The sequence below is a fragment of the Semicossyphus pulcher genome, unplaced genomic scaffold, assembly GCF_022749685.1.
Source record: "Semicossyphus pulcher isolate SPU_LCO1_2020_fin unplaced genomic scaffold, fSemPul1.0.p SCAF_19, whole genome shotgun sequence".
Taxonomy (NCBI): domain Eukaryota; kingdom Metazoa; phylum Chordata; class Actinopteri; order Labriformes; family Labridae; genus Semicossyphus; species Semicossyphus pulcher.
In genome coordinates this window covers 16783003-16806536 of record NW_027211692.1, presented here as the reverse complement: position 1 = coordinate 16806536, position 23534 = coordinate 16783003, and the positions used below count along the sequence as shown (strand labels likewise).

General features: G+C 42.0%; 1 protein-coding gene across 3 annotated transcripts in view; it reads right to left on the bottom strand.

Annotated features, from left to right (window-relative positions):
• Positions 1-236: 236 nt before the first annotated feature.
• LOC138596911 (leucine-rich repeat and fibronectin type III domain-containing protein 1-like protein) overlaps positions 237-23534 on the bottom strand; it is a 68753-nt gene continuing 45455 nt past the window's right edge. The window contains exons 7-8 of one of the 3 annotated variants that reach the window (XM_069668376.1): positions 8147-8796; positions 237-369 (exon numbers count right to left, since the gene is read on the bottom strand). In XM_069668376.1, coding sequence (XP_069524477.1) covers positions 362-369; positions 8147-8796 — 658 coding nt within the window. In that variant the 3' untranslated portion in view covers positions 237-361. Of the gene's footprint in view, positions 370-3376; positions 3430-7970; positions 8797-23534 lie in introns of those variants that run through there. The other 2 variants (XM_069668375.1, XM_069668377.1) reach the window with 2 other exon arrangements.

Below are 23534 nucleotides of genomic sequence, written 5' to 3'. Positions count from 1 at the left end.
ACTGACGCAGATGTTTCGGTGTGGAAATTCCGCAAACGGTGGGCACCGTTCCGTTAAAAGCGAATTAAGATGATCACACCGACAGCTGGATCCTTGCAGCAGCTGGCCAATCAGCAGCCAAACAGACGCCGGGCCTCGATGCGATCGTCCAATCCAGACACGAGAACCGAGATCAGCAGTTAAAAAGTAAACCAGACAGTACAGGTCTCTTACCCCATGGTGTTCATGGAAACAAAGTAATGGGTACAGTAAACAGGAGATACAGGAGGGGAGCTATAGGGCCTTTTTTCTTCAGAGTTTTCACCAGCTTGTCCCTGGTGGTGACGTTCATTCTTCACATCTGCCACTCAGAACAACAACATCAGGGTTCTGGAAACGGGAGAGCAAGAAGACAAAGATCAGCAGAACATAAGATGCACAGTAGTAGGTTAGACGATACTGGGGAAAGGGCAACAGTTGGAACAAGGGGGTTAAGACGACAACAAAACAGGGATCATCGGGTCTTGAAATAGAGGACTGAAACCAAAAACAAAATATAGCGACAGAGGTCTGTAAGACACAATTTAGCACCTGTTAACTCTGGAATATACGATTAGATTTGTATTTCTAGGGACCGGACCAAGTGGCTCTAACATCTGTTGTTTGGTGTCCAACATGAACTACACTTGATCCCACCCACATGCCTGATTTGTAGTGCTCCCAAAGGGGCCTGACATTTGATTTGGGAAATTCCGTCATTAGAAGTTGAATGAAAAGCTAATATTCACAGAGAGTGTGCTACTCCTTTACATCTTAAAGGAAAATCAAACAGATGGTGTTGTTGTTCTTCGACTTTCCGGTAAAACTCATCCTTAAGCTAGACGGATATAAACACAGCTCCCATGTATTGTTGGGTTTCTTTTAGTTTGAAACAATGCAATGACATGACTAGTTTGCTGCCCAAAATGCACAAAGTTACATGTGCATTCAGATGGGGGAAAAATGTACATATGTTAGTGAAAGCACTTAACTTCTTGGCGTCTTAGTATCTGTTTCTTGTCTTGTATGGCAGCTGGGTGAGTGTCACTGCTGTATAGTTGCGAGATACAACAAATGCCTGCATACGCGAGGCATGCTGACAAGGGAGAGCAAAGAATAGCTTGGAGTGATGAGGCAGTGCTTGCTGTGGTAGCATTCTGCCGCAGCTGTTATTTGTAATGTGTACGTTTGTCAGGAGAGCATTTCTTAACTGTGTTTGTCAGGGAGAATATTTCTTAGCGGCGTTTATGTACAGCCAGTGCTTATTGTGTCAGTTTAAGAATGAAGCAGAGTCTTCTTAATGCCTCAGTCTGTATTCATCCGTCACCACCTCTGCACATCTCCACTGTCTTCTCCTCCATCATCCACACCTCCTCCCCCCCATTTCTCTTCTCCTCCATCACTCTGTGCACCGTGCAGATGGATGAAGGAGATGGGGCGACACATGGAAGGAGAGAGGAGAAAGGCAGTGCGAGAAGACGATAACGCAGCGCGAGTGGTGAGGAGATGGATAGAAAGGACATAAGAAATGAAGAATACGTTCACAGACAAAGGTGTTATAGATGGAGAGAGGAGATGAAAAGGAGAGGTAGGCTGGGGCAGGATTAAAGAGAAACAATAAATACAAACAGCATCGGAGCAGAAGGAAATGCGGGCAGGAAGGAGAGAGCACACGATGAGAGGCTGAGAATTGAAAGTGAGACAGTGAGTGTATAAAAGGATGTAATTAAAAAGAAAAGGGAAGAATACAACTAAGAAGGCAGATGAAAGACATGTATAGCAAGTTAGAAATCTATAGATAGTCATTATGGAAGAGTACAGAGAGGGAACATTTCAAGGACAAATGAAACACAAAAAAAAGCAGTTGAATTACAGGATCAGTTCACCCACTTACAAAAAGAAAAATCTCTAGTTAAGTGGTTTGAGCCGTGCCGTTAACTTACCGGAGATTCCTGCCTCCAACCCAATATAATAAGGGTCAATTTATATACATATAAACATCCAGATATTGTCATAATTAGTGTCAACCTGTCAATCTCTCGACAGTTTCCATAGGAACTATTTCTTCAGCAGGCATTTGATGAAAGTGATAATTTGTCAAAAACGCAAAGATAATCTGTTTGCTAGCTACAGCTCGGGGAAAAAAGATAAGAGACCACTCCAAATTTTCCTTGAATCAGCATCTCTCTCTGCATGTCATGGCCAGCCCAATCCAGATCTCCCACTGAAAACCTCCTGAATGTGATCAAGAGGATGATGGATGGTCACAAGCCGTCGAACAAAGGTGAGCGGCTTGAATTCTTGCGCAAAGAGTGGCGAAATGTAACCGTACAGCAGTGTGAGAGACTGGAGGAGAGCATGCCGAGATGCATGACAGCTGTAATTAAAATCAGGCTTATTCCACCAATGCTGTTTAAAGAGGGGATATTAGGCTATTATGGACTGTTGGATGTTCAGACTAAACGTGGGTGAAGTTTCAAATCTGCAGGTTAAAGTATGTTGGAGTAATCCCCAGGCTTCTCAGCTCAGTCTGAAAGTTGCTGTGAACGCCAGGTTTCACACTGTTTTTTCTACACGCTGCACTTTGTGATGTCACAAACTGCAGCCTCAGCAGGCTTCGGAGAGCCGGCCAATCAGAAGACAGTGGGCTTGTAGGGGCGGGGCTTCTAAGAGGGACAGAGCTGACAGAGAGAGAAAATCAACCTATTTTCTTTGCATTATTCGAGGTCTGAAAAACCTTTTTGCATCTTTTGGTTATCTTAACAAGTCGTCATTTTCTGCAAATAAAAGAGAATATTTTATTTGGAAGTAGGGAGAAATTTCTCTTATTTTTTGTTTAGCAGGTATGCTGTAAAGCGTCTATTTCTTAAATTTGAGTTGATGGTGTTAGAGAATGTTTGGCTTTTTGTTGAAAAATTACTTATGGACATGAATCAATATCTTTTGATGTACTAATTATCAACAAATTGTTTCAGCTCTGCAATGAAATGTGGCTGTTGAAATGTCTCTGTAGACACCACAGATTAAATTCCATTGTGCTCCCTTGTAACAGGAGGGAGGCAGGAAGCTCTAAGATTGATATCTCAAAACCTCAGCACACAAAACCTCAAGAGGAAAGTAACAAAATAGTGATTTGTGTGAACTGACCTGGCTAGAAAACAATGGTTAGATGGCAGCATGCTACACAGGAGGCGGCAGCAGGGACAGATGGGTGAGGAGTAGTAATGCAGGTTGAGAGAAAGGGAGAAGCTGTAGGAAGACTATAGGAGGAGGAAAAATCAAGAAGGTTCTTGAGTTTTTAGTGCCAGTCATTACTCTTTGTGTGTAGTGTTGGCGCGCTCTCTTTGTGAGGCCAAGATCAGATCTTAAAGTCTCTCCATTCGACACTATGAGGGCGCCTGTCGTCTGCTGCTGCTGGAGGCATCCGAGAGACGGTAAGAGAGCGAGAGAGGAGCCAGAGACATTGAAATTGAGAGTGAGAGAGAAGAAACAATGAGAAACGGAGAAAAAACACCGAGACAGATGCAGCAAAACAGCACTGAAATTTGGGGTAAAGAGAGAGGAAGCGAAAATGTCAGAGCAGTCATAAAGCTGGTGAGGAAGAGAGCGGAGAGAAAGTGGAGAGAGCTTGAGAAACAAAGCAGGAGGAAAAAGAGAGAGAGAGGGAAGGAAGGAGATTCCAAGAGATGAATTCATGGAGACAGACGGCGGTGAAGAATGAGGCTGGGCATACGGGGTGACACTGAAAGGAGTGATGATAGATTAAAATCCACGGAGGACAGACGGGCTACAGGGTCATGGTTGGGCCATCGGGAGAACACACACTTGCTCTTCACACAGAGTCACACACACATCCTCATGTTATCTGCTGTTTCTCAATGTGGCCTAACCTTATGGGAGCATTTTGGGGGCTAAAGGCGCTTAAACCTTGAACACAACAACACACGGACCTGTGGGGACTTGGTACCGACCCTGAGCTCACAAACACTTGTTTCTGCCCCCGATGAGATGAGTTTATTTATCGATGTACATTTATAACCGGGAGGCTTGGCCTTAAAATTAACCTAGATGTAATTCTCCCCCTGTTAAAATGAATGGTTTACCTGCAGGGGACTGTGTAGAGTCCCCACAACACTGTTAATACATCACACACACACTCGATGCTTGCGTGACTGTTCTTGAACTAATAGCACTTTGCCTGACATAATCATAATATGTTTGTGTCAAGCATATAATTACCGCTAATCCTGATAGAAAATTTCCCCACTTAGTATTCAGGTTAAAGAGCTACTTGCAGTGCTGAATGCGCACGCAGCATCCTGACACAAGCTAGATCTCAAGGAGACGCAACGAGTGCCAAAAATGTTCTCTACCGTGTCTTTTCCTTTTATTGATCTACCGCGCTGATTAATGGATCGGTTCAGATATTCCCTGTTTGTGCTTCCGTTGGAGAGTGTCGTCTTTCTGAGCCACTGCAGATGGATACAGTAGAAGGCATCATTTGGTACTAAAAAGAACGCAACTCGAGACTGTAAGACCTAAAAAGTGAGGGATGTGAAATTAAGCTCTTATTTCTTCTATGGGGTTGAAATGGGGTCAAATGATCAAAGGAACAAGTAGCTCTTTCAATTTGAGACTTGAGACAAAAAGCACTTCCACATTTAAAATGGTGGACCCGCTTCACACCTATGAATGTGAACAAAACAATCTACGAGAAGCAAACAATCCAAAGGGAAACCATCACCCACAGCGTATCTATTTTTTCATGTCGGGTCACACTTTTGACAACCGCGGGCCTTTAATGGGGTCTCTCTGTGCATCTGTCAGATGCTGTGTTCCTCAGGCGCTCTGACTCACTGCGGCTCTCTCTCTGATCAGATCAATGTTGCCTTTCTCTGCAATGCAGCAACCAGTGAAACACATCAGAGACACAGCTACACCCTGAGAAAACCCCAACAGCCTTTGTAGCAACACATGAGTTTTATCCCCCGTTGTAGGTTGCCCTCAAAGTGCCGACGATCCCGGTACCAAAGAGAGGAAACAAAGAACACAAAGGCCAGCGGTAACCTGCTTCCTCGTGGATACAAATAAAAGCCATAATAATCGTCTTGTTTGTGTGTCTTGTTGCAGTCTGGGATGCCTTATGGAGGCTTCTTTGACTTTCACACATTATTCAGTTGAGGTTAGGATGAGGTTGGAGCTGTTAATTAGGCCTAAAGGGGACTGGTTTCTGTCATTGTGCAAATGGTGGCACCACATTGCTTCTAAAAGTTAAATTCAAGCAAGTTCTTGCAAAATTCTAACCTGCTCCAGCTCTAATGAGCACTCCTTAGCTCCTGTACTCTGTGACTCCAATTTGACCATGAACCTCTTAGAACACTCGCTGAACTTCGTGTGCCCAAACTTCCTCTCACAAAGTTTCACAAGCAAGAAATAAGACAACTTTCTGTCTTCAGCCAGTTAATGTCAACGGTAGCTTGTTAGATTCTTGACACCATCAAAAAAATCACTGCAACTCTTCTTCCATGCAATAATTATAAACTCTGATATTTGCAATGTCCAACACTGTTAATTGTGTTATAAATGTCAGACTGGCTGCCGATCCAGCGGAGTTCACGGAGGTGAAAACTTTCCCTGAACTCTCTGGCTAAGCTGCCGCGCTTCTGCACAGTTCCCTCGCCTGCTCCCTTCTATCAACACGAGGCTCAATGACACCTCATTTCAACCCATTCAGAGAGGCCAATTGAATGACATATCAGCAGCTGATAAAGTATTTCCACTCAGCTGTTTAAGCCACTCATGTGAAATGGTGTCTCCATTTATACGATCTAATGAAACCCCAATTTCCTGAGTGGATTAGTGTAAAGGGGAAAGTGCACTGGAGTGGGCTTAGCGTGGCGGAAATCTACCCAAAAAGAACATTCATATGCCCTTGTGGATCCCTATTATTATCATAGCGCCATTGGGCTTTTCAAGTGATCTTTCTGAGCACGTCACTTTGATAGTTTGAATCAACAGAACCAGGGCCTGATTACATAAAAAGTAGGCTTCATCTAATAGCCTGTGCTGGCGTTACATAAAAGCAATTTCCCATGAGTATGTTGCATGTTAAGGAAAAACTATAACATAATAATATCTGCTCCCACAGTCGTGCTTTCTGCACTTCTCGAGCAACTCTTGGAAGGCACAAGAACAATCCGGAATAATTACATTTTTTAGTCGAGAGAATCCCTCAATCTGTTTCTTACCAACTGTCCACGGGCTTTCTCAAACCAATATTCTGTCAGTACGCCAAAGAGGCTAAAAATACTTACTTACACACTACAACTTGGCACAAAATGTTATTACATGAGCAGACACGAGAGGCAAAAGATCAACAGACACTGAATGGAGGCCCAAAGCTCAAGTAGTGCTAATAGCTATGAAGCTGGAAATTAATCATTTACAGAGCGGCGGATTGGGTTGTGACTGTGCTCAACTTTAGCCTGTCATTCACACTCACTGGAACATCCTCAGAAAGTCGTTTTCGGTAAGATCGCTGACTTTGACTGGTTTAATTTCTAGGTGTCAGAGGAGAAGAGTTTCCATTAAGAATCTTGGATACACTGACCAAGGTCATCCATCATAAAACCCCTTTTTTGTAGCTTGTTCTGCTTCTTTCTGGGTGTATTTTAGTATTTCTTATAATAGTGACGAACTTTGTATGAATGCTTTTCGTCACAGCTCCTGCTTTAGCTAAGCAACTGCCATTACTGCTATGCTTCCTACCGCCCAAATGCACTGCTTTTACTGGTAAGGCTGATTTGTTGCCATTACCACAGCCCTCTCTTCCGACACTTTCTTCTCCCGCAGTATATACATTAATAATAGTTGTGACTGCATCACTTGTCTTGTGCATTATGCATATTATGCTCCCTCTAAATTATGTGTCTGCCGGTTTCTGCTTTGCTAGCCCTGGAGGGCTTCAATTACACCCTAGCCGTATCCAAAGCAAGTTGCTCGGATTTATATTGAGAGCACCCTAGGGGGCAGAATCTGAACTGTGAATATGACTGTATGAGTATTCAAACATGCAGCTGAAGTAAAAGGTTTAGCTTCATGAGGACAGTGCCTTACACTGTGTCAAATGTTTGTTGCTTACAGGAGGACACACACACACTTGCAAACAGTAAGACCAGCCGCCCTTTAAAGTATGATCTTTGGCAGGACATAAAATTATTATAAACCTTAAATAGCCTTCCTCTTGGACTGAAGTAACTTTCTCTCTAACTTTTCTACTCTCTGGCACTCCGGTTGTGTCATTCCTAAGGGCCAACAAGCCCTCTCGGGGTGCTTAAAAGTGTAATCGTTTGTGGCACCCTAATGGAGAACACAAGGGATGCTAAGCTGAATTATGGTAGCTGTGTTGCGATGGGCGATCCCACCCGCATTTTAAAATGCCTCTCTCCTCTAACACTAACTGCTGAAGATTCCTTTTACAACCCAGTTATGCAGTGAAAAAAAAAGGACCCTGTATTACAGTTTTTGGCACCAAGGTTGCAAAATTAACTCAACTGATTCTCAAACCTCTTTAAGGTTAAAAGCTTTTGAGCAAAGATGGGCCATCTTCCATTGTTGATGAAAAAAGGCTGCTAATTGGCAACAGCATTAAACAAAAAAATCAATGAGTTTGGGGGATTTAAGGTTAAAGGTCAATCCCACCACTCTGCAGGGAGGTCAACTCAATATTTCTTGTTTCATGTAGAAAAAACAACTGTTCTTACAGTGTGTGATTAGTCAGCAATCACAGAGTAAAGAGTTTACTACATTCTGGACAGAAAGTTGAACATGTGTCTCTCTTACTATCTTCCCAGAGCACGAGGACGGCATCTCTCTTACTCATTCTCTTTCACACTCACTCAGTTTCTCGCGCTTTCACTCCCCGTTATTATCTTGCTCTAATTTCACACCCTCAATTGCTCATTGTCTATTTCTCATACTCCATCTCTTTTCTGTGTGACTATCTTTTTGTCCTTCCTTCTTTGTGTCAACTTCTCTCTGTCTTTCCACCTCTATGAAACACTTCCTCCTCGCTATGCTGCCTGCCTCTATCTACCTCCATCTCCTCCTCTATCTGTCTCTTCACTACCTGCCAGTTCCTTAGGGGAGGTGGGCTCTTTGGCGACAGATGGCGGCCTGCTTTTCATCTCAATGGCGACCCTGGAGGAGAAGCGGGCCTTGGTGGGCGAGAGCAACTCCTCATTGGCCAAGGAGTCAGTCCTTGTCATTGTGCTCCGTCCACTGCTCTCATCCTCCACCAATGCCACAGTGTCTCTCAGTGTGTTGCTAGGCGACATGGCCCTGGACGGCGACAGCGCTTGGTCCTCCTGACTGTCAGGCATTTTGGAGGCAGAGCGAGGGAGGACTTGGACCTGTCCGCCTCCTCCTTGTCCGTTGCTCTGCGGTCTCGCCGAGCTTGCTGCGATGGCTGCTTTCCCGTGGCCCGCCCCTTGGTGGCTGTAAACCTTGTATCGTATCATTAAGATGATGATAAACACCAGCACAGAGGCAACAATAATCCCTCCAATGATGATGATCATAGTGCCACCCAGGAAGTGGCTGTGCAATGCTTGGCACTGGCTGAACTCTGTGTCCGTGGTGAACGAAAGGCAGCCCAAAGGACGTGTTGCAGTCAGCGATGTGACGACATCATCGAACACGGCCAGGACGCACAGGTCGTAGTTGCGGCCTGCGGCGAGGTCCCGAACCAGGAAGTCATTGCTGGTGGATGGAATCATCCTGCCGAAGGAAAAACAAAAGACACGGATATTAGTGTTAAATGAATTGGTCCGAACCTTTTGTATTAGTTCCCAACATTTTCCATCACGTTTTTTGTGTATGTGTTTGGTTTTTGGAGACTTTCTTTGACATAGAAGTTAAGACAAGCAAGCATTTTATTAAGACATTTCAATATATGTGCAGAAATGAATGTACTAAGCCATGAATGAAAATATATTTAAGTTTAAATGGAGCTTCTTTTGCACAAATGTTACAACCAGAGTACACAGCTCTTTGTAGATCCAAAAACCGTAACCCAGACGTAACCAGAACCCTTCCAACACCAAAATATTGTGCCTCGTCTACAGATTCTGCATTCATATGCATATAGACATTTCTTTACAGATTAACATATTTACATGGTTTATATGAATTAAACATATTTATCTGAATAGCAACAAAAGGGGTTTTAAAATACAGCACACTGAAAGGCGCAGTTATTTCAGAGGTTTCAACTCTGTTTCACCTCTGAACGCACCCAGCGTGTACCTGCACAATTCACCTGTACATCACCATCAGACCATTCAAATACAACGACTCCAGTATGGTCACTGTTTTTTGCCTGTCAAATCATGCCTCAACATCTTGCAACCTGTCCTCAGTGACATTGCCCAGCGGGGCTGCTTTCAGAGAAGCCAAATTGATTAACAACCAGCGCAGAGCTAAATCAGAAAACACCTGCCAACACAAACCTGCTCTCTCCAACTCTGTGTCCATTCACAGGCATTCGCAGTGTACCAAACAAGCAACCCACAGTCATATAACAAAAAAATCCATTCCCCAAAATGACTTATGATTACGTCTGCGTGTATCGCTCCCTTGTATTCTGCTGTGTGCCATTATATGAAAGCTGCAGCGGTGACACAGCCCGCTATCATCATACATTTCCATGCAGTCAGTGCTGCCTGTGGCACGACAGCCACCTCATCGCTCTTATTTCCCCACAGAGACGGAATTCATAAGCCTGCGATCTGACGAGCACTCGCACAGATCTGTCCCCCACAGCTGCAGAAATCACCCCTCTCTGATTAAACACAGCCCAGATTCTTACCGTTGTCTACTTCTATTTTGGTCTTTCCCAAGGTAAACACTGCAGCTCCTATTTTATTCTCCTTTCCAGTTTACTTTCTCTTGGGAAATCCATGTTCGGGGGGATCACCAAGGAAAACAAGGACGATGCTTTCTCCACCCGTACCTTATTTTTGCCTTCTCTTCCACCTCCTTGTCTCTGTGCTTTCTCTAGGGGTCTTAAATTGAACTAGTGGAATTGTCGAACACCCATGTGTCATTGCTAAATTTTATCTAAATCATATTTTCCTTCTGCTTCATTCATATTTTCCCCAACGCACTTAAAGTCTCTCTGCCTGTGCCCATCCCTCCCCCATAAATACATTTCCACCTCTGCACTGAGACAGACAAGCTAAGCAGTATATTCAGAGTGAAATAGAGCCGATAGGAGACCAGAGTGTGTGTTTGTGTGAGTGAGAGATAGAGAGGGAGAGAGAGAGAGAGAGCCAGTGGGCAGCAGGGTCTAGTCTCAGTGCCAAGCTCATCGATGGCATTGAACCTCCACCAGGAAGTATATCTTGGCAGATAGCTCCGCGTGTGTGTTCCTGTGTGTGTCTCTGTGTGTGTGTGTGTGACCTTGTGTGGTTGTGAAGTCTGGTGTGAAAGGATCCTTGGACTGAGCTCTTAATAGGAATCGAACCAGGAAACTTGAACTGCCCTGATGTCTTGCAGAAGAGGAACAGCATGATTTGAGAGCGAGGCTGGACTGCAGTTCCCGTAAGCAATTTCAAACGGAGGTATTGGAAGAAAAAAAAAAAAAAAAGGTAATAGAAAACACCACCACCAACCACCTTATTAAAGTTAAAAAAAAACGACACATTGTGAGGTTGTCTAATGGTGTTGAACAAAATGATACCATGGCTGTTTGTCTCGCCTCTCATCTCCGCAGTGAGACAAACTGGATCGTGGTTTATTAGCGCAGAAACTTGGGGGAAATCAGAAGGAGACCACGGCTGACTGTCGGTAAAAATCCACAAAGCACATGTGGGCTTCCAGCCCCGTCTCTGCAGTCCAACACGACTGAACAAACAGTTGATTGCTCAAAGTTAAACCTTGTTTTGTGAAAACAGAGCTTTGATTCTCACGACACAAAGTGAGGTGTGTAATAGAGTCCCAAGGAGCTGAATGATCTGAGTCAAAGCACATTATGTAAAAGTCGTGACTGATTCTAATTAAATTGTCATGGAGACAGAGGGAGCAGCGTTCGGCATTGTAACCACTCACTCACTTTTCACAATGTGCATACAGTCCTAATTGGTGTTATAATTAAGGATATATCACGTATTTTAAAGCCAATTTAAATGCTTCAATCAGCATTTTGTGGTAAAAAGTTCTGATGCAATTCCCTCATAAGTTCTATAATTTGATTTTACTGCCGTCATTTCCAAAAGTGAGAATCCACCAGAGAGAGTCATGTTAGGTTTTAGTGTCACAGTAAAAATCAACAGGGGGAAACTAAAAAGCGTTCCAAATTGTAATACACTTTATTCTAAGCCCGTCCTTGACATTTTCCACTTTGCTCTGATTTGCTGTCAGCTTGTTTCATCTGAGTGATCCCATGTAATGTTTATTTGATTTGTTTTATTCTATTTCATAATGACTGGCCTACACTGAACAAAATATTCTTCTGCTGCCACACAAACACGCAAGGGAAGCTAAGTCTCTGGCTTTCTATTAGGACAACTCTTATGAAGTAATCCCCTTCTCTTTCTTGAGGAAGCCTGCTTAAATGTGCGTCTGTACATCAATCAATCTTCAAACTAATCCAGAATGCAATAAGGAAGTGTTACATTTCTATCAAAATAAATGGTGACACCACAGTGTTGGTAAAGCCACAGCTGGTGAGAGGCAGAAGAAGAAGACATGATCAATCCCCGAGGGGAAATTCAATGTTTTCTCTGCACACACAAAGGCCCCAAATACACACATGCACAAACACACCATATGGAGTTGCACTAATGGAGAGATGATAGTGTGAGGGGGCTGCACATGGACATGTGCCCCGAGCATGGGCGATTTGGTGCGTTGCTCAAGGGCACCTCGACAGTGTCCAGCTACCAGCCTCAATTTCCAAGCCAAGTCCCTACAGACTGAGCTACCGTCTACCCAAACTATAGGCATACAAAGAGCTCAAAGTGAAAGTAAAGTAGTGATTAATTTTCATTTAATACAACACAAAAATAATATAATATAGGCTATTAAATATTCATCAGTATTAATAGGTATGCACCTCACAGCTTCACCTTTCTCACATCGGGTATCTCCACACGTCTGTGACCCCGACACACCACCAGACTTGATCAGGACCGGTATAGGTGTCAGGTCATAAATATCAATTATATTATCAGGTGTGTTGGGACCTCACACCCCGATAGCTTCTTTGTGCTAATTACTGCAACCTATCCTGTAGGATGCTAAATAAGGGACCTCACACCTCAAGTCCTATCAGGATGCTAATAGGGACCTCAAACCTCTGGTCAGTAACAGCTGGGTTCTGTGTGTTGATAATCCCAACAGGTGGCTCTGATGAATTTAACCTTATCCAACCAAATAGAATGAGACTGAAACAGGGAACCTGCTCACTCTACCCAAAAAATCTGTCACAGTTTCTATATAGGCTATGCGTCTCCATCTGCACTCATTGTACGAAAGTGATGCCAAAATATCCCCTGTGACGGGTGCCGCCATCTTGCGATGGTAAGGTCAATTGGAGCCAGAGTCTGTGCAGTAGAGATCGGCGGGTGGCGCTGTCGAGCCGCTTCCGCTAACCAAAACACACCAAAAACAGCAAGGATCCCGCACGCCGGCGTGTTTAACAGCAGAACAGCTTTGTGTTGGTCTGAGGTTAACGTTCACAGGTACAACTGTTGTGATTGTTTTAGTTACGTCTCCTCTCACCGTTCCTCCTCTACTCTGCTAATCCCGAACAGATCGGGAGCCAGATTTGTCAACAGAGCTGTCAATCATCCTTTTGACAGCATCAAAACTAATTAAAAATAAACTTGTCAGAAAAATGAACATTTGGACGTAAATCAGCATGATAAGAACTAACTATAATGACAGAAACCATATTTAAGAAATCTGTATTTGACGTGTGTTTTGATTTTATAGTTTGACTCATGTCCCATCTGTTAACATGGAGGCGGCAGGCTTCATGACCTATACTGCAGCCAGTCAGCAGGGGGCGCTCAAAATGTTTTGGCTTCACTGTTAGGGAGCTGTCATGTCGTCCATCTTTTTTCAGGGTGTATGGTATCTACCAAGAAAGTCAGGTAGGTAAAATCTGGTGGAAATCTGCCTGAAAATCCCACGACATCTCCCCCTTCCGGTTAGCTCTGTTCTTATTAGGAATCAAACCGGGAAACCTCCACTGGCCCGAGGCTTTGCTCAAAGGCAGCTGCACATGAATAAAGGAGTGAGTGGGTGGGATGAGGTAGAGGAAATTCTAGTGGGGGATGTTATTAAAAGATAAAATACCACCAGCAGCTGCCTTGTTAAACTTGAACAAGTTGGATGTTTTGGGTCGTGATTCCCAGTGAATCTGAAAAGGTTTTATGCTTTAATGCCACTGTCCATGTAGTTTTCCTGTATTTCTGCAGCTGCTTATTTCCCCTATTGATCATAAGAAGGGTCAGTTACAGAGCGACCTTGGAGCAAGGAAGGATTAAACGTCTTGTTCAAGGGCACTTCTGTTTGCCGTCACAGGAGACTGAACCGGAGCCTTCCACTTGAAGGACTATTTTCTGCTTCCCCCCCCTGCAGCGTTGCCAGATGTACAAAAATGGTCGCAGCAACGTCAATTATATTTAATGCAATCAGCATATGGCATTTAATTTTCTCATTGGCCAGCATCTGCTTGTGTTTTGTACATCCACAGTTATACAGATGTGTGAGGACTGATGGTGCGTTTTCAACCGATCAATAATTGGCTGTGGCTGGGAGTTTTGGGTCCTGTGTGTCATGGTTTTAAAAAAAAAACCCACAAGGACTGCTGGGCAAAGCAGAAATGGTTCAGCAAGCCCATTTGACACAGCAGTCATACTGGATGATTTATTCAGTTAATGGGTTCAAACACGGACACACACTCAGAGTTAAACAGCTTAATGGATTCCTTTTTCCCTGCAATTCAGATTCACAGACACACAAAGCAACACAAAGCTACTGAACAATTTCTGCTACTCTCTCTCTCACACACACACACACGACACAAACAGATCAACCATCAGTTATGTTTTGTCACTCGGTTTATCCTCACACCCACGGGCACACACACGCACACGTGAAAAACACGCGTACAAACCAACGTGCGCCCACACAGACTGAAGGGCTCATTCAAATACACAAACAGATAAACTATCTCACTGTTTGAATTTAACAGATTAGCACACGCCATGTGCAAAAATACTGCAAGCATGACAATAGCCTGATTAATGTGTTTCAATGATTGCATAAGCTGGCAACTTCTAAAAATAATCCCCTTTTTTTCTCCAATTTATTTATTTCTTTGACATAAGTGAGGCTGTCAACACATGATTACTCTGATTTACACTGCACAAATATAAACGCGACACTTGTTTTTGCTCCCATTTTTCATGAGCTGAACTCAAAGATCTAAGACTTTTTATATGTACACAAAAGGCCTATTTCTCTCAAATATTGTTCATAAATTTGTCTAAATCTGTGTTAGTGAGCACTTCTCCTTTGCCGACATAATCCATCCACCTCACAGGTGTGGCATATCAAGATGCTGATTAGACGGCATGGTTATTGCACAGGTGTGCCTTAGGCTGGCCACAATAATATACTACTATACTACTATAAATACTTTGGGTATTGCTCACAGCTCACAATTTACACCTTTTAATTGTAATAATTTACAATTATTTGACCCCATTTACTGCTGACTTTTCAAAGGATGTCTAATCAGATTATGCAAACCAAGATGCTGAAACACATTTCTTTTTTTTTGTTGCCACTATTGGGTTTTAGCACAACAGTTACAGCCATGAATATGCACCGCTACATGATCAAACACTTGTTTTGGAATAATACAAGAGTACTAATGATTACTAAAAAACATACATGGTAGAAAAACAGACCAAAGATGGACTTCAGCCTCAACAATTAGCAGAAAATACACATAAAATACTGTGTGATATAACTTGCTTACAGCTTAGATAGATAGATAGATAGATAGATAGATAGATAGATAGATAGATAGATAGATAGATAGATAGATAGATAGACAGATAGAGACCGATAATGATATATAGACAGATAGAGACCGATAATGATATATAGACAGATATAATTTATATACAGCTTATTCAGGAGGTAGATGAGACATGAATCTATCAGAATTAAGCAATTACAAACATTTAATTGGAGCATTGCAATAATATATTATCTATGTTACCTTTGTAAACTATACCCTAAGATTGAAGGTGCAAACTAGATAAGGAATGCAAAATACCACACACTGCTTTCATGAGACCTGAGGCTGCATCATGTTGCCTTAGGAAGCCTATAGCAATTCAATAACATGAAAGAGAAACCCTAAGCTCTGGATCAGGAAGAGTAGCCCCCATGAAATGGCAGAGTACACATAGTGTTTTCTACCTTCTTACAAACACGATTAGCTATCAAAACCCACCCATAGTTCAGGATATAAACTACAAGTGTATTAAAGTCATAATGGTTGTTCATAATAAAGTAGTTAGAGTGGGTTATTAACCACCCCTGTGATTGTAATCAATCTTTGCCACTTGTTTATAGAACTTTTTCTTATTACCACATTGTTCTCATTCATTTTTACCTTAGCCAAAAACACGCTAATGTTTCCAAACATAAACACTTCAAATCCTTTTCATGTTTCAATTATTCTCCAGCTGCCTCTCTAATTTGTCATTTCCATTTCCATTAGAATGAAGATTGAAATAAGATTGCTGTCATTTACTAAGTTCCTTCTGCACAGTTTATCCCTTGGCCCGTGTTGTTAATAACGCCTGTTAGCACAAATTGCACCCCAATGTTAACAGACTATTTTGACCTCCTCTGAGATCCCAATGAGTTTTCACAGTGGCCAGTTGGGACTTGAGAGCAAGGCATCCTCCCCCTCGTGCTGTGACAGAGAGCAATCTCTCACATTACATGCATCATCTTGAATACTGAGCAGCCATGGTGATGTTTCCATCTCTGCATATTCGTCAGCTGTGATCTTGTTCAGAAAAAAGTTCCCTTTCTCCTGTTGTTGTGTTTTGAAACCATCAGGCCAATCTTCTCATGAATCTACCTTTTAACAGGGAATTCATATTGACATGTCCCCCCCCCCCTTCATCAGCTCTCCTTTCTTGGCTTTTCATCTGTAACTGCTTTCAACCCCACTGCAATCGAAGACTAGTAATTACTGCCTGGCTGTCATTTCCCCAGGTTATTCCTCGCCCGTGTGCAATGCACAAATCATATCTAACTGCTTGATAACTGTAATCAAAACCCCAGAGAGAATGGAACATAATTTGCATACTTTCTTCTATTTCTACTCTATTTATAGATTGATTTAGTGATAGATACTAGAAGATACTTATTGATACCAATAGATACTGATTGATAGATGGATTGGTGGTAGGGAAGATAGATGGATGGACAGAGTTAGATAGAAAGACTGAGAGACTAAATGACAGAATGACGCGACACAGACGAAAACAGAGTCAGACAAATTATACTATAGACAGATAGACAGATGGATACTGATACTAATACCAATAATGATAGATACTGATAATAAACAATAGACAGATAGATACCGATAATGATAGATAGATAGATACCGATAATGATAGACAGATAGATACTGATAATGATAGATAGATAGATACCGATAATGATAGACAGATAGATACTGATAATCATAGATAGACAGATATACCGATAATGATCGACAGATAGATACCCATAATGATAGACAGATAGATATACCGATGATGACCGACAGACAGATTATTGATAATGATTGACAGATAGATACCGAAAATGAGACAGATAGATATATCGATAATGATAGACAGTTAGATACAGATTGACAAAAAGATACCGATAATGATACAGATACACCGATAATGATAAACAGATAGATCCTGATAGATAGACAGATAGATACTGATAATGACAGACAGATATACCGATAATGATCGACAGATAGATAACGATAAATAGATACCGATAATTATAGACATAAATACTGATAATGATCGACAGATAAATACCGATAACGATAGACAGTTTGATACCCATAAACAGACAGATACCGAGTTAGGTTAGCTCATTGTATCACAAAATGTTTTTTTTATGTTACATTAACAGGGGTCTCAGACTACAATACTAAGTCATGGTGGATTCCACTTCCTTGTGCCAACTTAGCTCTAACCACAGTCCTATCCAAACGACAGTAGACCCAGTGATAAAATAGGATTGCATTCAAAGTCTTCCTTCAGAAACCTATAGCTGGCGTTCTGTTTTGTTATATTTATTTAATTCTGCAGTCTGTGCTGTGTTCACAGACGCAAACTGCCAGGCAGATAACACTTTATCAAACAAACCCTGTGTGCAGAAGAAAATAGTTGGTGGGGTCACAGTATTTTGTTTAAGACCTGTAAAGGATGCCATTCAGCAAATGCATTTGGGCAAAAAAAAAAAAAAAAAAAAAAAATTAGGCTTGCTATTTTATGCTATTATGTTAAGGGGATAGCATAAAATTGTGCACACATATACACACAGAGAACTGCCTTTGTATCTGTGCAGAAGTGTAGTCAGTCTGAGGCTGATGAGGGCCTTTGGTGGTCAGATGGCATTAATAGATGCTAATAGAGCTCTTATCAGCACTCTACTTTGTTAGCATGTCATTAGTGTCTTGTCTCAGGCGAGTACAGTGACAGGTTTGTTAGAGGCTCTTGTTACAACAGCAGACTGACGAGGGTCGCCCCACTGCTGAGTCCTGCGTGCGCCCGCATGTTCATGAGAGAGTGTGCCAAGTCTGAGTGCAGCTGACATTTCCATGCCCACTTTGGAAATGTATACTCACGTGCACATCTGCGTCCGTGCGTGAGCCTGACATTTTCCTGCTGTCTGGATTCAGTTATGATGAGTGACGGGCGGACGTTTTGTTTGTAAATACTGTCCATCAATCAGCCCTTGGGCTCTCGGAATGCATACCCACATTTCCATGAACGCACACACAAGATGTCATGAAGTCACAGTCGGAGCCCTGGGTTCTGACTGTTGATCTAAGCAGAACGTCAAGTGAATATTTATGATAATGTGCCCTGGCTGTTTTTTTAAATAATTTAAAGTGCCAATTATTCCTGCAGTGCAGGCGGTTCAGAACAGAAGAGGGCAAAGGGTTGACAGCAAAGTCCCCGCAGCACACACACACACTGTCCACTCTGCTAGACACACAAAAAGTGACACAAAATACCTCACTGAATTAAATGTGCATTGAAGAATTGATGGGTGGACCTCCAACAAACTTAGTACGGACAACTGCCAACATGTAACAATGACATGAATGACATTATGAATTACTGCGAACGTGAACGTGTAATGAAATCAGTTTTAGAGCTTGTCATTTTATGCAGAACAGAGCAGCCATTAGGTATTCACAGGACCCAGGGGACAAAAAAATGATGTAACAAGCTTTAATTATGAAAATACTCGCCTCGTAATTAATCATTCAGTGTGGACTTCTCCTGTGGGGCCTTGAGCGCTGAGGGCCCTGTCCTGTCCTCCCCTCTTAGGTGAGCCTTCCACCTTCATCTCCCCCTGGGGACCTGAGTCAGTATTTTTAAGCTTCTACTGTTAGATTTCACTCCTACAGTGTTTGGACACATCCCCTCTCTCTTTTCTGTTTTATCACAGCATCTCTCTCTCTCTCTCTCTCTTCACCCTGCATATATAAATTCTCCTCCCTCAGTCGTCCTCTTCATTCACCATGTTCTTCCTTCTGTGAGCCTCTCTCCAGCCCTCTCCTGCTTAATATCTCCCATCATCTCCAATTTCTCTGCCTCTCTCTCTGTATAATTTCTACTCAGTTTGTCTCTGTCACACGCATGGTACCACAGATCAGATTTCAGAGTGGTGAGATGCCGGGACATTTGCACTTAAATCATTTGCGGTTTTATTGCAGATGTAACTGGTGGTTAAATCATCAGATAATTTTCCTATTAACAGAGACAAAGATCTAGGAGCCAGCAGCATTACTTTGAATTGATAATAACATCTATTTTCTTTAAAGCCCAGCACCCGGACGGACAGGGACAAATATTTAAATAATAGCAGTCCCTGTGATGTGCAGGCTGTGCCACTTGCTCTCTCTTCACCAATATTGCATGGGACTACTTTGCCTTCAAAATAAAAGCTTGCCCTTCATTTGAGACTCAAAAATTAAAAACAATTTTTGTTTGCTTTTGACAGATTTAAGCTATGTAATTTTATCCCAAAAGTGTCCACTCAATTTGTGGTTAATTGACTAGGGGGTGATGAGAAAATATATTCAACTGAGTTCTTCTAATACCGACTTACAGTATGCAACATAAAGGTAAGTAATTACTGTATTAGTCCGAAAATAAGAAGTCTCATATTCGGGGTCTAGACTTTAAAAGGCCAATTTACAACAGGAAACCACACTACTTATCTGTTAAGGGAGTGTACCCCTCATGACCAAGGCCAGCAGTCACTCACAATTCATAGTGCCAGGGGGATGAAAGATGACAAGACACGGTGATCGTGCGTAACAAATGGCTTAAAAGTAGGCGAAGTTAACCAATAACTGAAGCGGAGTAATTTTGTCAATTTTACGATAATTGTCGTCACAGAGTGTAATGTCCGAAAATGGCGAGCCCCGAAAGATCTGGAGCTGCATGGCCCCGTGGCTAGCCGCGGAGCTCCGTGCCCCGTCCGTTAAGCTCCTTGGAGTCCTCCAAGACCGAGCCTGCCCTCCCTGTCTTGGAAAAACGCTTCAAAGGGCCGCCGTACCACTGCGTCTAAAAAATGCTAACAGTCTTACCTAACAGATGCTAACAGAGAAAATCGTACCGTGGTCCTCAAAGCAGCCACTTCCAGGAGATTCACAGGAGAGCGTGTTACTGACAAACGGGACGAAGGTATGTTTGCTACCAGAGCTGACATCCAGCTGTTTCAGGACTGCCTTACAAATAGACCTCACTTTGATGGATAATGATTCATTTCAATTTTGAAAAGGCATTTATTATTATTATTTCATTTAAATTTGACAATTCAATCTAAAAGATATTAAAAGCATGATTTTATTTAAAAGGTAAAATAAAATAGTTTTCTTTCTGAGAACAAATTTGGTCTTCAAAACTTCTTGAAAAAGGGGGTCATCTTATAATCAGGATCGACTCATATTCGGACCAATACAGTATTTATGCAGTTACTCTTCATATACAGAGAAGCAATGATGTAAAGAACCAGAGGACAGCTACATTAAAAATTAATTGATTTATGTTAATCATGAATAAATGAGATGTTTAAGTTAAAAAAATATATCTGACAAAGTGCATAGTGACAGACATTGAATCATTTATTTGCATTGGCTGAAGAAGGTTGTGAGTTGTTATCATCATTATAGTGTTCTGCTTTATTGCAGACATTACAGTGTTTCTGTTTTATTACAGCCCCATCCAGCTTTTATCCATCCACTCCCCTTACAGATGGCCAATTCTGACTAAATACATAAAATCATGCTGTAAGTAGGTGATCAACTAGGGGTCAATAAGCAAACTGTTAGGTTGGCACCTTGACTGCTTTTCAGATGGGTGTGATTTGGGATAAATAAGTGCACGAGTCCACTTACTTTAATTTAGCCAGAAGGCAACAGAGCAGCAATAAAACAAAAAATCAGCTTACTGCTTGAAACCATGCAAGACAAAATATCTAACACTTCTCCAACCACAAAGAACTGATTGATTGATTTTAATAAAAATATGACAAATCCCACCATTTAAACCACCAGTAAAAAAGCTGTAATGGACTTTTAAATAGGTTAATCCTGCTACAACACAACTCAGTCACACATCAGATAATGATTTAATCTAACCTTTCCCTGCACTCTCTTTTCTTGGCAATTTCGAACCTGCCCACTCCCTCAATTTCACGGCTCTGCATATTTTGTAGGACAGCTGCTGCTGAGTGTAAAGTGTGCTCCTGCCAGCCAGTGAAGGGCTTCTGGGCAATAGCAAAGGTAGACATACAGGATTTTATTTTAGGAAAAGGAAGCCAGCAACATTTTTTTTTAATGCCACATTTGGTTAAGAATTATTAACCAACATGCATTAACTCACGAGTGGATAAAATCTATTATCCAGTGGGCTGTCATAGCGGCTGCACGCTGTATGTGCCAGCCAGAGTGCCTTGAAGTCGCTACTTATCTTAGGAGGTGGGACTCTTCTCAAGCTTTACATTTGGGCTGAAAATCACAGTCGGGAATGTAAGTGATTCTTGTTCTGGTGGTTCTTAAGTGCCTGATTTTAAAAGGAAGCATTGTACGATACAACAAGTGCCTCGTATTGTAAGATCGGCGCGTTTGTGAAGAGTTGTTTTAAGTAGGTAGTCATATTTGGGCTTTGTGCTCTTGTACAGAAGAAAAGAATCTCGGAGAAATGCTGCAACGCACTCCTCGGCCAAGACGAGGCATAGAATGATTTTTAGCACTTGTGGGTGGCTAGTTCAAACTGTGCTTACCAGATCACCTGTGTGAACCATCCAGCAACAGCATTATCATCCTTGCTCTTCAGCTTGTTTCCTATTCATATGTTTTTTGCCTCACACAATCCCTTTTTTTTCATGTTCAAATCTTATCCTTAACCTGCTACTACTTCAGGGTCTCATCCACATGGGAAATAAAACCCTGCAAATTAATACTTGAGCATGTTTTACAAGGTCATGCATCTTTTATATGAATGTTCCACACTGGATTGCTGTTGAGGAGACACAACTTTTACAAGTACACAGACAAAGAGAGAGAGTAGACCTCAAGTATGAAGGTTTTCTTGCTTTCACTTCTTTTATTGTTGTGATTCTTCAGAATTGAAGTGATTAAGGGTGCTTTCACACCTGACAGCTTTTGTCCGGACTTGCAAGGACTTTATCCTGAAAGTGAGAACACGCATTCAAAATCTTGTTATGGTAGAAAAAACATGCAAATTGACGCTATCCGCTTCTCCAATGGGACCTGGAAAACCTCCGCCAAACTACGTAAAACGCGTCATCTGGCGGAGGCCAGGGGGCTCGCTAAACTACACTTCGTCAATCTAGGATGCCCACCTCCGATGTGTGCAGTGTTTAGTTGAAAAAAACACGTACTGCGCAATGTAATCATTTGTTCTGTGAGGCGCCTTGAAACGCTGCCTGCTCTCCTGTTTTCCCTCCCAGACATTCCACATTTATAACCGAGTCATGTTTCGCTAAAAATCGTCAGGTTTGAAATGTAGACTGAAGTCCTGAAGTTTTTTTTAGACGGTATATACAGCGGAATATTTTCGGCGTATTTCGGATTCTATGCCGCTCTGAGTCGTTGCCTGCAGCCAAACGGTCGTATTTCCCTCCAGCGTCTCTCGCTGGGCCGTTCCTTTCAGAGGAAGGGGCGCAATGCATGCTGGGTGTTGTTGGAATGTAGAATGGGTGAAACCACAAGCTGTTTGTATAACTTTCTCCACAGCTATGGCACCAATTTCAAATATCATTGCTTCTATTGATGATAGATAACACCAGCTTTGACTGACAGTGGCTTTTTCCAGGGGCGAGTTGCTCCTTTAAAGAAGGACCTAATGAACACAAACCAAACTCAAAACTCAACTCAAAGACAACATTGTAACAATGTCTTGTCTTATGTGAAAGCATCCTAAGTTGGAATATATAGAGTCAAGTTTAGAAATGATAGCCAATGAAACTTTGTTTTTAGGGCGAATCAGGCATTTTAAAACTGCTACATATTTCCATCTGATTCAATATAATCCCAGAGGCGCAGGACGAGCTCCAAGCAAAAGACCTATATTTCATACCATTGCAGCCATAATTAAAGAGGCTGCATCGATGACTCTTAACTCCAGCTGTCCCCAGCACTGAACTAATAGAAAGCGAGCAAATATAGAGCTGGATCAATTACGAAGAGCAGAGCATGATGAATAAAATCCAAATTATAGATCCTTACAGTGGAGGAGGCTTGCTTATTTGTTTTGCTCTCCACATGGCCTTTGTTAAATCAATTAAGTGTTTTCTTTATGCTTTAGAAGAGGGATAATATCGATTAAGTCAGAATTGATGGAAAATACAAAAACTAATAACAGAATCCTTCTTTTGCAAATGATTTTGTGTCCAGTGTGGGTTTCTCATTATAGCTCATGATTACATTATGGAAACTGAGTATTAAAAACTGTTCCGATACATAAGTTCTGGACAAAAGTTTTGCTCCATATGGTGAATGGTTGCATTAAATCTCTGTGGCACCCTAGGTCAGAAAGGTCACTCATTTGCTTCCCCAAAGAAAGTAACAACGAGCTGCAAACTCTGTGATTTGCTGATTTCCTATTTGAAAGACAAGCAAAAACAAGACAGTCGAT